Source organism: Stigmatopora nigra, chromosome 4 (assembly GCF_051989575.1).
Source record: "Stigmatopora nigra isolate UIUO_SnigA chromosome 4, RoL_Snig_1.1, whole genome shotgun sequence".
NCBI classification, from domain to species: domain Eukaryota; kingdom Metazoa; phylum Chordata; class Actinopteri; order Syngnathiformes; family Syngnathidae; genus Stigmatopora; species Stigmatopora nigra.
Window position 1 is genome coordinate 14815261 of NC_135511.1, and position 14507 is coordinate 14829767.

Below are 14507 nucleotides of genomic sequence, written 5' to 3' on the forward strand. Positions count from 1 at the left end.
GCGCTCGTTCCAATACCATGTAAACAAATGTATGTATTGGACAAGGAGTGGCTTTGATTGACAGCGTAATAGACCAATCATTGGCAAGCCGGCATTGAAGGGCGGGGCCTCCTGTTGAAATGCGGTTGTGTGCACGTCCTCAAGATGGCGGGGCTACAAATTAATGTTTGAAAATTAAATAGATAGTGAGGGACCAGACAGTTAAACTATATGTACTGGTGAGTATTCATGCAAGATCCTATAAGCATTAAATGCGTCGGCGTTAATGCGTTTACTGTATGCGATTCAGGGTATAGCTCGCTTGTCCGTTTTTCGACACTTGGGATTGATGCTAATGCTAACAGGGCCCTTCTGTTCTGAAAATCTGCGACCCGGTGTAATGTTTTCTGTCATTTTAATTGACTAGTAGCTACTATTTGTGGCATGGAATTTAAAAAAAAAAACTCTGGCCGTGAACAATTTTCTGATAATGCTCTCACTGTTAATTGTTTTTCCTAGTTGCCAGAGGAATCTGCAGGAAGATGTGATCATTGTCTTGATCCCACATTAGGCTGAATGCATTGTGATTTCCAATAATTGAGACAGTGATTCTGAAAGCTGTCTACATTAATGAAAAGAACAATGTAGCCAGCTTAGCATAACCATCTGATACGTGTGCTATTCTGTCATGTGCTTCTGCATGCATCTTACTTTTTAAATAAGAACCAAGAGTAGTTTTAAACGTTTGGATTCTAAATTATAATTTTTTTTTTACCAAAAAAAATAATGGATCTAGATGATATTTTACCACCTCTCCCTTTGGAGCCACCTAATGATTTTGGCAGTGATGAGGGCAGAGCACCTCCACCACCTCCCCTGCAAACGTCCAGTGACGCAGAGGTAATGGACGTTAGCTCTGGTGGTGATGGATACATATGCGTCCCAGGGGATGGGGAAGCAAAAGAGCCCCTCAGTATTAGTACACTAGCTTTCTGTAGCCAACCCACGAACGAGGCTAGTTACTCCACCTCGTTGTGTCCCCGAACAGCTCGTCACGCTCCCCTTTCAACCACGTTCCGACCAGATCTCAAGCTACTCAGAGATGTTCAGGTTCGTGTTAGTTTCACGGAAAGTAGCTGTAGTAAAGATCGGAAGGTTTTGTATACAGGCGAAGGGCAAGACAGTGATGATGGGTTAGAGCATTTGAATGGTGAGTTTAATTTCTCTTCGAGTGATCAGGAAGTTGTTGACGGTAGTTCAGGAAGAGCAGGTAGGGTTGAAGAGGCTGAAATGGAGACTGAAAATAAAGTAGAGTATGCTGTCCTGGATGAGTTAGATGACCTCTGTGAGAATTTAATGGCAAATGATGATGGAGAAAATGGTGGCTTTAAGTCGGAGGCCATAGTTCAACGGGAGCAAACCTACGATGAGTCCATGGTTTACGGCTTTGAGGTAAGTCTGTCCTCTCACCTTATGTCTTTGTCCCTAATTACTACTATAAAATGTCTAACTTCTTTTCAAGGTATGTTCTCCCACTGACATCCATTTAAAAATATGGCAACTCAATAGTAACAGTAGTCTAGATCACAGGTGTCAAAGAGGCGGCCCGGGGGCCAAATCTGGCCCACCGCATCATTTTTTTGTGGCCCGGGAAAGTAAATCATGAGTGCCGACTTTCTGTTATAGGATCAAATTCAAATGAAGAGTATAGATGTATATTGAATTTGTTGATTTTTCTGATTTTAAATCAATGTTTGTCATTTTTCAATCAATTTTTCTGTTTTTAGTTCAAAAATCATTTTGTAAAATCTAAAATTATTTTTAACCCTAATTTCACCTACGCTCACAGGAGGAATTTGATAACGACGTTGACGCTCTTCTAGAAGAGGGAATGCCGGTCCCAAAAAAGATGCGGCCATCGGATGACAAATATGGTGGGGAAAGTGATCACCACTCAGATGAAGGTGTTCAACCCATGATGACCAAAATTAAAACAGTCTTGAAAAGTAAGCCACTTTTTTTTACCAACTACTGGAACATATCTGCACACGTCGATATCATGCTAGATGCAAGTATGAGTAGACTATGACATTTTGGTAACTGCATCTGAAAGTCTAGAGGTTTTGTGCTTATATACACTTAAGATAAAGCAATAGAAGAATATTGCTATGGAAATGCAAACAAAAAAATGGGACCACTATGTTCTTGAGTAAAGTTACGTTATTTAATGAGTTCTGTGTGTTAATGTGTATACAAGGCCGAGGACGTCCACCTACTGAGCCACTTCCAGATGGATGGATCATGACATTCCATAACTCAGGCATTCCAGTCTACCTGCACAGAGAGACCAGAGTAGTCACATGGTCTCGGCCATACTTCCTTGGAACTGGGAGCATCAGAGTAAGAGTCATCACATTCTTACATATTTTGACTCTGCGTCTTTCTGTTGTATTAATACTAGGTGAATTTGTTTTGAAGTTTACGGTTGTTGACGTCTATTCAACGTCCAACAACTGTGAAACTTGTACTTGGTTTGATCTCTCAGCTATTTTTTCTCACCTTTTGTTCCTCATTGTCGTCTACATAGAAACATGACCCTCCTACTAGCAGCATCCCCTGCTTACACTATAAGAAGATGAAGGAAAATGAGGAGAAGGAATTGAATGGTGAGGTCCATCTTCAAGCACAAAAGTCTCCTGTTCATCCCACCAACGTGGCAAATGGTGAAGAGCCTGTAGAGAACTCAGAGAATTCAGCTGAGGTACTTGATAGCATGCTAGCCAGCAATGCTACCGATGGGGGCTTAGCAAGTGAAGACGTGACCAACCACAGTCAGCCCATTAAAGAAGTAAAACCATTCGACATTGCTCAAGGGGCCCTCGGACAAGTTAGGGCCAAAGTGGAAGTTTGCAAGGATGAGTCCATTGGTAAGATCTTTTTTTATGCAAGTTTTACTGAAATCACAGTGTTAACGTTATAAATGTTTGACAGAACTTGAAGATTTCCGCTTATACTTGGAAAAGTGCTTTGACTTTGAACAAGTGACGGTCAAGAAGTTTCGCACCTGGGCTGAGCGGAGACAATTTAACAGAGACATGAAGAGGAAACAGGCAGAATCGGAGCGACCAATCCTTCCTGCCAACCAGAAACTCATTACACTGTCCGTCCAAGATGCCCCTACTAAGAAAGGTAAAATACAATGTTGCATCTGTAAGTAGAGATAGGACTACTTTGTATTCTTTAAAGTAGAACTGTGCAAATAAATTGTGTTAATGATAAAAATGTCTATGTTATACATGTTCCTTTTGGGCAAATTGTTAGATTGTATATTAACACTTTTCATCCTCATCAGAATTTGTCATCAATCCCAATGGGAAGTCTGAAGTTTGCATCTTGCACGAATATATGCAGCGTGTCCTAAAGGTTCGACCTGTTTACAACTTTTTTGAATGTGGTAAGTTAAACCTGGATACAGAATTCATTTTTTTAACATCTTGAATTGAAATTAAAAATGTAAATGTGTTTTCGTTCATTCCAGAGAATCCAAGTGAACCCTTTGGTGCGTCTGTCATTATTGACGGAGTCACCTACGGCACAGGGACCGCTAGCAGTAAAAAACTTGCCAAGAATAAAGCTGGTAATATAAATAACTGAACGCTTTGTGCGATGGTTAATGTGACATATGATAATTTACATATGACATTAGTAGTGTAACACTCGTGAGACGACATTCTGCTTCGGTTAAACTTATCCTGGCATAATTATGTGTACTACTACAGCACGAGCCACACTGGAAATCCTTATACCTGACTTTGTGAAGCAGACCGCTGAGGAAAAGCCAGTTGAGGCTGACGAACTCGAGGTAATGCGAGTTGCAGACTGCAAGCAACGTGTGAATATCTCTGATTAAGACAATGACAAGTAACACTAACGTTGACTTTTCTACCCCACAGTATTTTAACCATATCAGTATAGAAGACTCAAGAGTATATGAGCTGACCAACAAAGCAGGGCTTCTTTCACCTTATCAGATCCTTCATGAGTGCCTTAAAAGGTAATGTGGTAACCACTTAAGCAGGTCCATTAATTGTTTACAAAACTTATGGTGTGACTGAGTCAAGTCAGTATTGCATGCTGAATTTTAGAAGAATCCATGATTTCTTGTTTGGCTACTGTGCTCAAGCAATCGACCGTTATTAACTTATTTTGAACTTTTTTTGACCTTTTTAGAAATCATGGAATGGGAGATACAAGCATTAAGTTTGAGGTGATACCTGGGAAGAATCAGAAGAGTGAATATGTGATGACTTGTGGGAAGCATACTGTGCGTGGTTGGTGTAAGTTGATGCAATTTTTTTTTCCACCCAAACGTGCATTGAATAAAATTTTGAAGAGGAAAATAATGACACATTTTATGTGGCTTTTTTGTCACTATAATCAGGCAAGAACAAGAGAGTTGGCAAGCAATTGGCATCTCAGAAGATCCTGCAAATGCTTCATCCTCATGTGAAGAACTGGGGCTCACTGCTGCGAATGTATGGCCGAGAGAGTAATAAGATGGTCAAAAAGGTAGGTTTTTAGTTTTCAGCAATCCCTAATATTTCCGAACGACGTGTCTATATGGCAAAAACAATGTTTTGAGTTAAAAGGGCAGCTCTGTCATTTTCAAGTGGCTGCTAACTATGTTATAGAGGTAATGTTGCCTTTTAAATATATTTGGATGCATCTGTTGACCATGCAGGAAAGCTCTGACAAAAGTGTGATTGAGCTGCAGCAGTTTGCCAAAAAGAACAAACCAAACCTTCATATCTTGAACAAACTGCAAGAGGAGATGAGGAAACTTGCTGCACAAAGGGTAAGGAACTCAAATGCCATTCTAGAGAACACCAATAGAGAAAACTCATGCTTTTTTCAACTCTATCACTTGGTTACATTCCTTTAAATCACAACTACTGACTTAGTCTTATATGTTAGTGTATGATACAAATCTAAACCTTTTGAGTGTAAGAATGTTCACTGAAAAAAGCCTTGTTGCTATAGGAGGAAACTAGAAAGAAACCCAAGATGACCATCATGGAATCTGCCCAACCAGGAAGTGAACCTCTCTGCACTGTCGATGTTTAATCGTAACTATAGCCAGACACAACACCGCACTCTTTCAGCACCATAACATAATCGCTATGTAGGATCACGTCATAATACAGTTAGAACTGCTTGCCTATTTTACCTGCGTGTTAAATTTTTTTAATCAGTTGGTATACATCATGGTTGGAGAAAATGCACTAACAGACCTTAGCGCAAATACCATCTACCTCTATAGATGCATCCCATCTATGGTACAAGGACGAAATCCCATTGGTTGCAGATAGATGGCATGTTTTAAATATTGGAAATTGACATACAATGCATGCACATTTAACTGCGGGAACCAACACATACCATAGATTTATTTTAAAGTGTCTTAATAGCTGCATTTCAGTACCATCACTCGCAATTTTCTTAACGTGTAACGTATTTGGAAGGGACTATTTGTGTTCAAATTGGGAAACAAAATGTTTTATAATCAGTTTGTGTTATTGATAGTGTGCAGGATTACAATTATGGTTTTCCTCAGAGTTGACGTGGTCTGCATGCTTAAAAACGTGGTGAAATGGTGACTATTCTGAAGTATGATTAGAAGGCAGTAATGTCTAAAATTGTGGTGATTTCTCATAGCTAATCAAATTCGTCATCTTCCATTTAGCTTGACTCTTTATTTGGGTAATGAGCAAGTGGACACCAAATAACATTTCACTTGTGTTGTGTTTCTATGCCCTTCTCTTAAATTAAATTGCCTTCGTTTATCCATTTCACAAAGGGCTTTGAGTGAATAGATTGGACCTAAAACTTAGCCAGGAATTTTAAAGACAGAGTCCCTTGCTATAAAAAAATAAAGCATTTATCTAGCAAATTAGTGTTTTTAAATCTTATTATGTCTGCAGCATGATCATGTCTTAAAGTACTGTGTATATTGGGTTTGTCTTTTTACCTTTTGACAGCTGATTATGTGCAGTACAATGTGTAAAATGTAACCTCGATCATTTCAGTTGGAAAGCTGGCATATAAAAATGCAACATCTAGTCTGACAAGCTTTTAAAACTATACCAAAGTTGAAATCCAGTCATATGCATTTTATAGACTACCTAAAATTGCTGTACTGTCAAAAGATGAAAAGACATGCTAAAATAGAAAACTGCTGTGCATTTAACTATCGGGATTGTGACATCCATCAGATGTTGTGAATTTGGCTAGTTTTATAAATGTGTTATAATTTTCCTGTTGTGTGTGTGTGTGCTCTTAGCAACTCTTTAAGTGTGAAACTTGCTTTTACATTTTATGCTCTTGACTAGTACCAGTGTTTTTTGTTTTTTGAGAACGATGTTGCCTACAAAATGAAGTACAACTTGTATTGCAACATGAACTCCGCAGCTGGTGATGTTTGTTATGCAAAATAAAATGTATTGACAATAATGTCTGTTGGAATATAAATAAATTTTGAAAAAAATATTAAGTAGTACACTTCAGTTACTTTAGAAACAAAGTATTTCAGGAGGGAACATTTATTTAAAAAGAAATAACCATACATAGAGGAATAACTGACTTGAAAAAAAAATAGTATGGTAAACAGTTCAAAAAGTATATTTAAACCAAGTTTTCCTCTAATAATGCATGCATAATATTTCTAAAGGGACTTTATGAAGATGGCTGGTTGTCGGACTGCTTGGAGCTGTAGTTTACTCTCTCAAAAAGCAGAATCATTTCAAAGTATGACGTCTGGGGAAACATATCCACGGCCATGGCTCGCACAGGCTGGAATGGTGCCCCGTGAACTCTGTTGGAAGGAGCTCTGCACAAGCTATATATACAAAAAAAGACAAGGTATGTTGTCAATATGTATTCAGGGTTATTTAAAAAAAAAAAGTTTAACTCACTCTATAAAGTTATTCATGGCTGCCTTGGCATTGCATGCCACATAAATCAGCCTCTTCAGATGCTCTGCTCTTCTGATGGCCAGTATTACCTTGGAATCTGTTAAAATAGCATCCCCTTTTTAGTAGGTAAATCAGTACATGGAAAAATTGATCTGCTTTTATAGACTCACGTAAGCCTGCCCTCGGGGGATCCACAATAGCCGTGATGTTGGGCGAAGCAAGTGAATTAAGAATATTGGGGAACAAATCTTCAGCTTTTCCACAATGAAACTCTACATTAGTAATCCCTTCATATGTGGAAAAAGGACATTGGATCAAATTACAAGACAACAATTGGAAAAATGGCTACTGCTATTTTTCATGAAGGGCTCACCATTAAATTTTGCATTGGCTTCAGCATCCTTCACTGCCTCCTGGCAACTTTCAATACCAATGACTTTCCTGACCCTCTGCAGACCACCCAACAAAAAAAAAAAAACATTTATTTTTTCTCCATATTTCCCTATATTTTCCTCAAGCAACTAATCTGGAATATGCATTGCCCTCAACTGATCAACTAGAGAACATACAGTCAATCGTGTTCAATGCAGAAGTAGCATGTAGCATTACCTTAGCCAAAGAAAGACCAATAGTTCCAGTCCCACAACATACATCCAGAACTGTACTGTCCTCATTCAGTTGGGCCCATTCACCAACTGTCGAGTATAGAACTTCTGCCCCTGCTGTATTTATCTGTAAGGTTACACAGAATTGTGACGATCAATGTTCCCTCTAATTTTCCGTTGATCTGGGCAGAAACATAAGCTTGTTAAACTGGGAAATTAGTGCTAACATGTCTTACCTGAAAAAACGAATGAGGAGATATTCTGAATTTAACACCAAGAAGTTCCTCATGGATGCAGGTATCTCCAGCTACTAATTCACAAGGCAAGTCTTCAATGTTAGGTGATTTTCTTTGGTCACCAGGAGGGAAAATTGTCAAAAGATTTGTCATTGAATCAGATCAAATAATAAATTGCTCCATATATTTGATTTTCCTCCTCACCTTTGACCATCTCTGACAAAGTACAGTGATGTGATGCCACTGTCTTTGCCCTCTCCCTCCAAAAAGTACTTCTTCATGGAGTTCTTCAAGGTATCAAGTTCCGATTCTTCAATTTTCTAATGGGTTGGCCCAAAAAAAATGAATGGGTTTGCCAAAATGTTCCTAAATTTTGTAGACTTGTCCGACCAGCACTTCAGTCCCAGTACATGGAATACAAAAAACTCCATATTATTATTACCTGCGGGTTGAAGAATACTACAGCCATAGTTTGCTTGGTTGTGGAGGTCCTGACAGTCAGCTGCTTCCAGTGTCCCTCATATGTTTCAGGACTATACACAGCGTAAGGTGTTGACCTGGTAAATCATATCATTAGGAACTTACTAATAGATTTATTTTCAATGTAAATTTACATGAATTTTGTACAATTATTAATTATACTTGTACTTATCATATACTTTTTTTTAAATACCTGATGAATTTTTGAAACTCATGGACAACTTTCTTGCTCTCAGCAGAGACATGGCACGCCTCCGCCGGGCCCACCACGGCACAAGAACCCCCTTTATATTTCCCCAAGCGGAAGCCAACAGTCTTGTCCTCCCCATCTGCGCCCATGGATATGAGGAACTCGCACTTGTTCCTGTACTCCGTCTACCAATGAACATGGTAACGATTATGAACACCAGAATAAATCTCCTTTGTTCACTATCAGAAAACTTTAAACCCAATTTATACATTAACTAACCCCACAATTTTTGGAAATAGATCAGCAGCCATCTTATTTATTGATTACCTATTTATTTATATCTAAAAAATGTCTTTTGCTGTGTCTGTATTCTCACCCTCTTGCTACTGTGACAGTAAAATTTCCCGAATGTGGGATGACTAAAGTTATTAATCTTAAAATTATCTAATCCAATTTAATCTAAAACAATGCTTCCTCACCTCAACCAATTATTTCTCTATTAGAAAACAAAATATTTTTCAACCTAACCTGTATAGGGGATGGATGAATAGGTTCCATAGGACAACACATTCTGTTGTTTTTCCCTTTTATATCAAAAAGCCAAGGCAGCATGGCTTTATTGGTGCTGGCAATCTCCCTAACAGAGAAATGACATAGATGAGAATAAATATATTTCTGGACATTTGAGGCCACCATAGAAAAATATGACATGCACTTACTTGGCGAGCCTTTGCAGAACTGCTACCACATCTTGCTCCTTCCTCCGTAACTGCTCATCATAAGGAACTTTCCACAATGGAGTCACCACGTTGGCGATCTGGACACTCAGAGGCTCTTCTGGTTCGTCACCTTCTCCTCTCTTGGAAGGTGGTTGTCCTTCCCCGCTTTCTCCCTCCTCTTGCTTCCTCTTCCTTTGTATAGGATCTGCTTTAGGCTTAGCTAGTTTGACACTTAGCACGTTACCCTTCCATTGCATTCCGTGTAGCATCTTCATGGCCTTGTCACGTTCTTCCTCATTCTTGAAGGTGACAAAAGCAAAGGTTTGTTTGTTCATCAACTTGACCTTGTGTGGGTTGAGGCCGTGCCTGGCCAAAAACTTCTTGAGGTCGTTGAAGCCGATGAATTTGGGCACATTTCGGATTTCTACTTTGTAGATCTCCGATGTGAAAAGGTCGTCCTTAATGTAGCTGTAGATGTTGGAGTCTGAGGACACTTTAGTTTCTTCTGGATTGCTGACATGATCTGATGTGTTAGTAGGAATGTCACCGTCGTCCCCCTTTTTTGGAGGACTTGATTCCACTGCAGGGCTATCACTGCATTCTTCCATGTCTATTTCTCTATTGCTAAGGGGAAATTATGCATTAGGTGAGATTGATTGCACATTGACTGGAGAAACACATAATGGAATGCAATAGAAAAGTCGACACAACTTCTTTCAAATGCCACATTTTTAGAATTTGAATTGTTGCTACTGCAAACAAAATGCAAAAAACAGGGTTTCAACCATGTAATTTAGCTTTGGCATAAAAAACTGGGAATTGTAGAAAATCTAGTTTATTTATTTATTGATTTGTTTATTAATTTATATGGAAATCAACGGAGCTAGTTGCGTAACACAAGATGCAAAGGTAAAAATACTTTAGTTGTTTACTATGCTATTTTATATGGTTCCTTACCTTGCGATAGTTTCAAACACACTGACGGCTCAGAAAGCTGCCATGTTGTAAGTAGAATATTTAAGACTAGATGTCTAAAGGCAGAGTCGCAGAATAAGTAACTGGTACCCATCTTGCGTCGGTTAACTTCTCCAGAGACATAAGGCAAGTTATTTTCTATGTTATGTCTCCACTAAAATAATCTTGTATCGCTTAATTCTTGACAGATTTATAAACAGTTAGGTTTAGAACAAAACATATTAACATTGTTAGTAATCGCTCTTGACATTTAAGATTTTCATAATTGTTTTTATTTATGCAGTTTTTTTGCATCTCAAATTCATGAATTACAAAGTTCAGAATTAAACAATCATAACCTATATACAAACTGTAACGATATATTTCTTAGACAGCTCTAGTGCAAAATGGCAAGAAAGTGGTGACGCATGTCCCCGTTGAACTACAGAGTGAATTAAACATCTAAGAATGTATTAAAATTATCTACGAATGAACCCACGTGGAACTGACTGTGAACTTTGAACTTTCCTAATGCAATGCTACTGTCAAGTGGTTGTCTATCTGATGTTTTACATATTTATTTGTTTTATACATGCACATAAAATATAGGCCTACTCAGAAACATTTTACTTATTTATTAATGTGTTTTTTCTATCTATTTGGTTACACGACGTACGTCGAGACATGATGACGTAAGGAGAATATTCGACGCGCGAAATCTGGAACAGGAAGTGAGTGAAGCTGAGGCAAAACGGCGGCCAGTTTGTGTTTTGAATCTTCTGGTTAACTTCAAAATCTGCAAACATCTTCAATATCATGGCTGACCCAAAGGTGAGGTCACGATTAATAAGTCTCAATATGTGTTATGATAGTTTTAAAATAATTATTTGTGGAATAAATCCATCTCCGTTCCTTTACCGAAGTTTGAAAGGAATCGGTGAATCAAACTACCGACAATGAGTTGGCGATGCTACAAAAGCTAATTCAGTTTAAATTGTGTGTTATACGCGTTTAAAAACAAACAAACTCATAGTTAATAAGTATTTTGTCTTTGACGTTTGACGCGGTCTTTACGCGCTTTATGGATTTTCTGGCGAGTGCACTCAACTATGTTGCCAGTCACCATGTTCCAGTTAGCTGTACATTGGTATCAAGACCATATTAGAGCGATAATGGCTCCACACATGATAACCAACTCTTTGACTGTTCAAGTTTTAATGAGTAAGTAAAACTCAACGTAATTGTGTTATTCCGCGTGTATTACGCATCATCGCTATTGTCCACCAGGCACAACAGTTGCTAATATCCAAGTAGCCACCATAGCATCTTCCATGTGTTTGAATCTTACCTGTAAAATGACGCAAGGACGCTATACACATTAAAAACCTAAATTCATAAATGCATCTACACCTTGCTTATAGGTGTTAAATATACATATTGTTTACAATGTACATTTGTAATGTAAATTTTCGCCTCACTCATCCTCGCGCAAGGCCTAACTTTCGACTTCGAATGAGTTCTCCCTCACACAAAGTTACAAAGAATATTAATTTGTAAAAAATAACATATGGACAATGGAATGGCAGTGTGTTAATTTCAATTCAATGGAGTTTTCGTTATGTGTCAAGGGTTACGTGTGTAGTTTTTGATATCTTATTTGAGCTGGCCACTCCTTAGTTGATGCCAGTTTTGGCTAACATGCTAAGCTAGCGCATCATGGAGTAGCGTCAAGGTGGATTTGTTTCATTTATCAAATCCCGTTCTTTGGTAACATCTCAATTGTGACGACTAGCTATTGTGAGGTAATTTCTAGAAATAATATAGTTTTCAAATACTTTTTAAGGGACCATTCATCACTTACAATTGTTTGTGTCCAAATTTCTTATTTTGTTTTAATGCTGATTTACAATTCCTCTGTATTTATACTAATGTCGTCAGAGTAGACCTCCCTTAAGTATTCGTGGGTGAACACCGTAATTATTACCACAAAGTCCGCGCATAAGCCATACGCAAACCTTTTTATTTTTCTGCGTTAATCAGGACCAAGAAGAGCCTGAAACCACAGCAGAAACGGTGGAAGACTCCAATCACGATCCTCAATTTGAGCCAATCGTGAACCTTCCTGAACAGGAAGTCAAAACGTTAGAGGAAGATGAAGAAGAACTTTTCAAAATGTAAGTGGCCCTCCATATTAGTCCCCTTTTTTGTGTATTTCTGTCATGACTCCTTGATGTTTTCAGGCGAGCTAAATTATACCGATTTGCCTCTGAAATTGACCCACCTGAGTGGAAAGAAAGAGGCACCGGTGATGTCAAGCTGCTCCGGCACAAAGAAAAAGGCACAATCCGCCTTCTGATGAGGAGAGATCGTACTTTGAAGCTATGTGCCAATCATCAGAGTGAGTCTCCATTTGAGCCGCACTTTTTACCAAATGTAACAATTTGGAAGCTACTTAATTAAGACTATCCCCTTCTTGTAAATAATAGTTTTACCGATGATGGAACTGAAGCCCAACGCTGGGAGCGACAGAGCCTGGGTGTGGAACACACTAGCAGATTATGCAGATGAAGAACCCAAACCAGAACTTCTGGCAATACGCTTTTTAAATGCAGAAAGTAAGATTTCACACTTTGGCTAGAAAAGCACAAAAGTTATTTTTTTTGTCTCATCATTTGATTACACTGAATTGGCACAAAACATTAAGGATAAATTTTGCTCTTCTTGCAGATGCTCAGAAGTTCAAAGTGAAGTTTGATGAATGCAAAGATGTGGTCAGAAACAAGAGTGAGGGATCAGGTATGGGCTCGGCTAGTTCACTTCTTAAGTTGTATTAGTGGTAGCATTTTATTTAGAATTCCCAAAATACTGCAAATGGTATTTTCTTGATCACGGCCATTGACAAACTGGCTTCCAATGGTTCGTTTTCTACCAGGAGAAGACAGTTTTTTCCTGCTTATTCCAGCTAGGAACTTTTTTTCATCTGCTATATGAGCATGCAGAGTCCTAAAACCTTGGTCTCACTTTGTGAGACTACATTTTCCATTGTGATGATTCAAATTGGATAATTTGACTCGTGTTTTCAACCACAGATAATGCTGACAGTGCAATCAAAGTGGCCGAAAAACTGGAGGAACTCTCAGTAAAAGACAAGAAGGAAGGTGACAAGGAGACTAAAAAGAAAGAAGAGGAGACAAAAGAAGTGAAGGCTGAGGAAAAAAATTGAGAAACAAGAACTATCAATACCGCTCTTCAGTTGGTCCGCTTTTCCTCTTTTTTCTACAATAGACTGAACTGAATTTGGACACTTGACATATTAGTTTTTTTAAATGATCTGTTTTGCCTCACAAGTCCACTTTGAGAAATAAGCAACCAAAATCATGAACAGATGAAAATAGAAGCCCCTTTTTTTCCTCTTACCCTTCTCTTCAAAAAAAAAAAACATCAACAGGATGCCACGCTTTGCATTTATGGTCATTAACATTTTAATGTTACTTGTGACAAACTGTGATAAGGCTTGTGATAGAGATAATTCCCACATTGGGGTATTTAGTTCTTTTTTTCTTCTTTTTTTTTGGCAGGGAGCGGTTAATGTAGCCTGCTTGTTAGCAGCACGGGGTCAGGGACCAGGTATCATGGAAAAAACATTTTTCTGTTACATCCCATGATGCAATTCAGCGAGCCTTTCTTGCCCTTCATCAATTGAATCGGTGGCTTGTGATTGGTTGAAGGCGTTTAGAAGTAGTGCTGGTCAGGGCCATTGGTTCATCACATCTGCTTGGGAGCCAATAAGAAGATCCCATTGTGGTTTGGTACCATCAGATGCACTTATTTTTTTAACATTTTTGTTTCAATTTATTGAAAGTTATACTTCATCAGCTTGCCGTTGTCATGAATTCTCGAGGAAACATTCCCTAAGTAAAGAAAACAAATAATACCCACATCTATCTTGATTACTTTGATTTTTTTTCCTTCTTCTTCTCATAAACCATTTCCCAACCTGGAGAAAAAGCATCCAAGTGCCAGTGCATCTGTAAATACTTGTACATGGATGAAATGTTACTTTTCATTTGCACTCAAAATGATTGGAAATATTTCCTCCAGCTTTGAATAAAACACTGTCAACCACTTTTGCATTTTTGTTACCAGTGACATTAAAATTTATACTAATGTGTTACATTTCCAACGGTTGTTGGCTAGCAGCATACTTTGTAGTATTGTCCAAATAATTTGATCAAAAGACATTTTTGATGGAATTGTTTATTCATAAAAATAGGAACATCTATGTAGTAATTTGAGGAAAGGGACATCTGGGTTGAAAGTAGGTTTATTATTGTTTTTTTAGTAACATTTTCTGGGCCTTCACCTGTTGAATC

General features: G+C 38.3%; 3 protein-coding genes across 4 annotated transcripts; 2 read left to right on the forward strand and 1 right to left on the reverse strand.

Annotated features, from left to right (window-relative positions):
• Positions 1-112: 112 nt before the first annotated feature.
• On the forward strand, positions 113-6525 carry LOC144195965 (microprocessor complex subunit DGCR8-like). 2 transcript variants are annotated; one of them, XM_077715877.1, is made up of 14 exons: positions 113-218; positions 499-1431; positions 1829-1985; positions 2237-2379; positions 2567-2906; positions 2971-3168; positions 3332-3433; positions 3518-3616; positions 3759-3841; positions 3933-4033; positions 4210-4316; positions 4421-4548; positions 4721-4834; positions 5020-6525. In XM_077715877.1, the coding sequence occupies exons 2-14, from the start codon at positions 766-768 to the stop codon at positions 5101-5103; spliced, it is 2322 nt and encodes a 773-aa protein (XP_077572003.1). In that variant the 5' UTR covers positions 113-218; positions 499-765; the 3' UTR covers positions 5104-6525. The 2 variants fall into 2 exon arrangements, with proteins under 2 accessions (XP_077572003.1, XP_077572004.1); XM_077715878.1 differs by lacking the exon at positions 499-1431 and having other exon boundaries at positions 131-218.
• Positions 6526-6591: 66 nt separating this feature from the next.
• LOC144195472 (tRNA (uracil-5-)-methyltransferase homolog A-like) lies at positions 6592-10283 on the reverse strand. Its single transcript, XM_077715141.1, has 12 exons — positions 10138-10283; positions 9181-9804; positions 8990-9098; positions 8465-8646; positions 8234-8348; positions 7996-8111; positions 7792-7903; positions 7560-7682; positions 7324-7399; positions 7121-7237; positions 6951-7047; positions 6592-6874 (listed from the first exon to the last, which is right to left on the reverse strand). The coding sequence occupies exons 2-12, from the start codon at positions 9786-9788 to the stop codon at positions 6712-6714; spliced, it is 1818 nt and encodes a 605-aa protein (XP_077571267.1). The 5' UTR covers positions 9789-9804; positions 10138-10283; the 3' UTR covers positions 6592-6711.
• Positions 10284-10801: 518 nt separating this feature from the next.
• On the forward strand, positions 10802-14259 carry LOC144195351 (ran-specific GTPase-activating protein-like). Its single transcript, XM_077714924.1, has 6 exons — positions 10802-10965; positions 12175-12308; positions 12375-12532; positions 12621-12749; positions 12862-12930; positions 13224-14259. Exons 1-6 carry the CDS (start codon positions 10951-10953, stop codon positions 13355-13357), a joined length of 639 nt encoding a protein of 212 aa, XP_077571050.1. The 5' UTR covers positions 10802-10950; the 3' UTR covers positions 13358-14259.
• Positions 14260-14507: the final 248 nt, after the last annotated feature.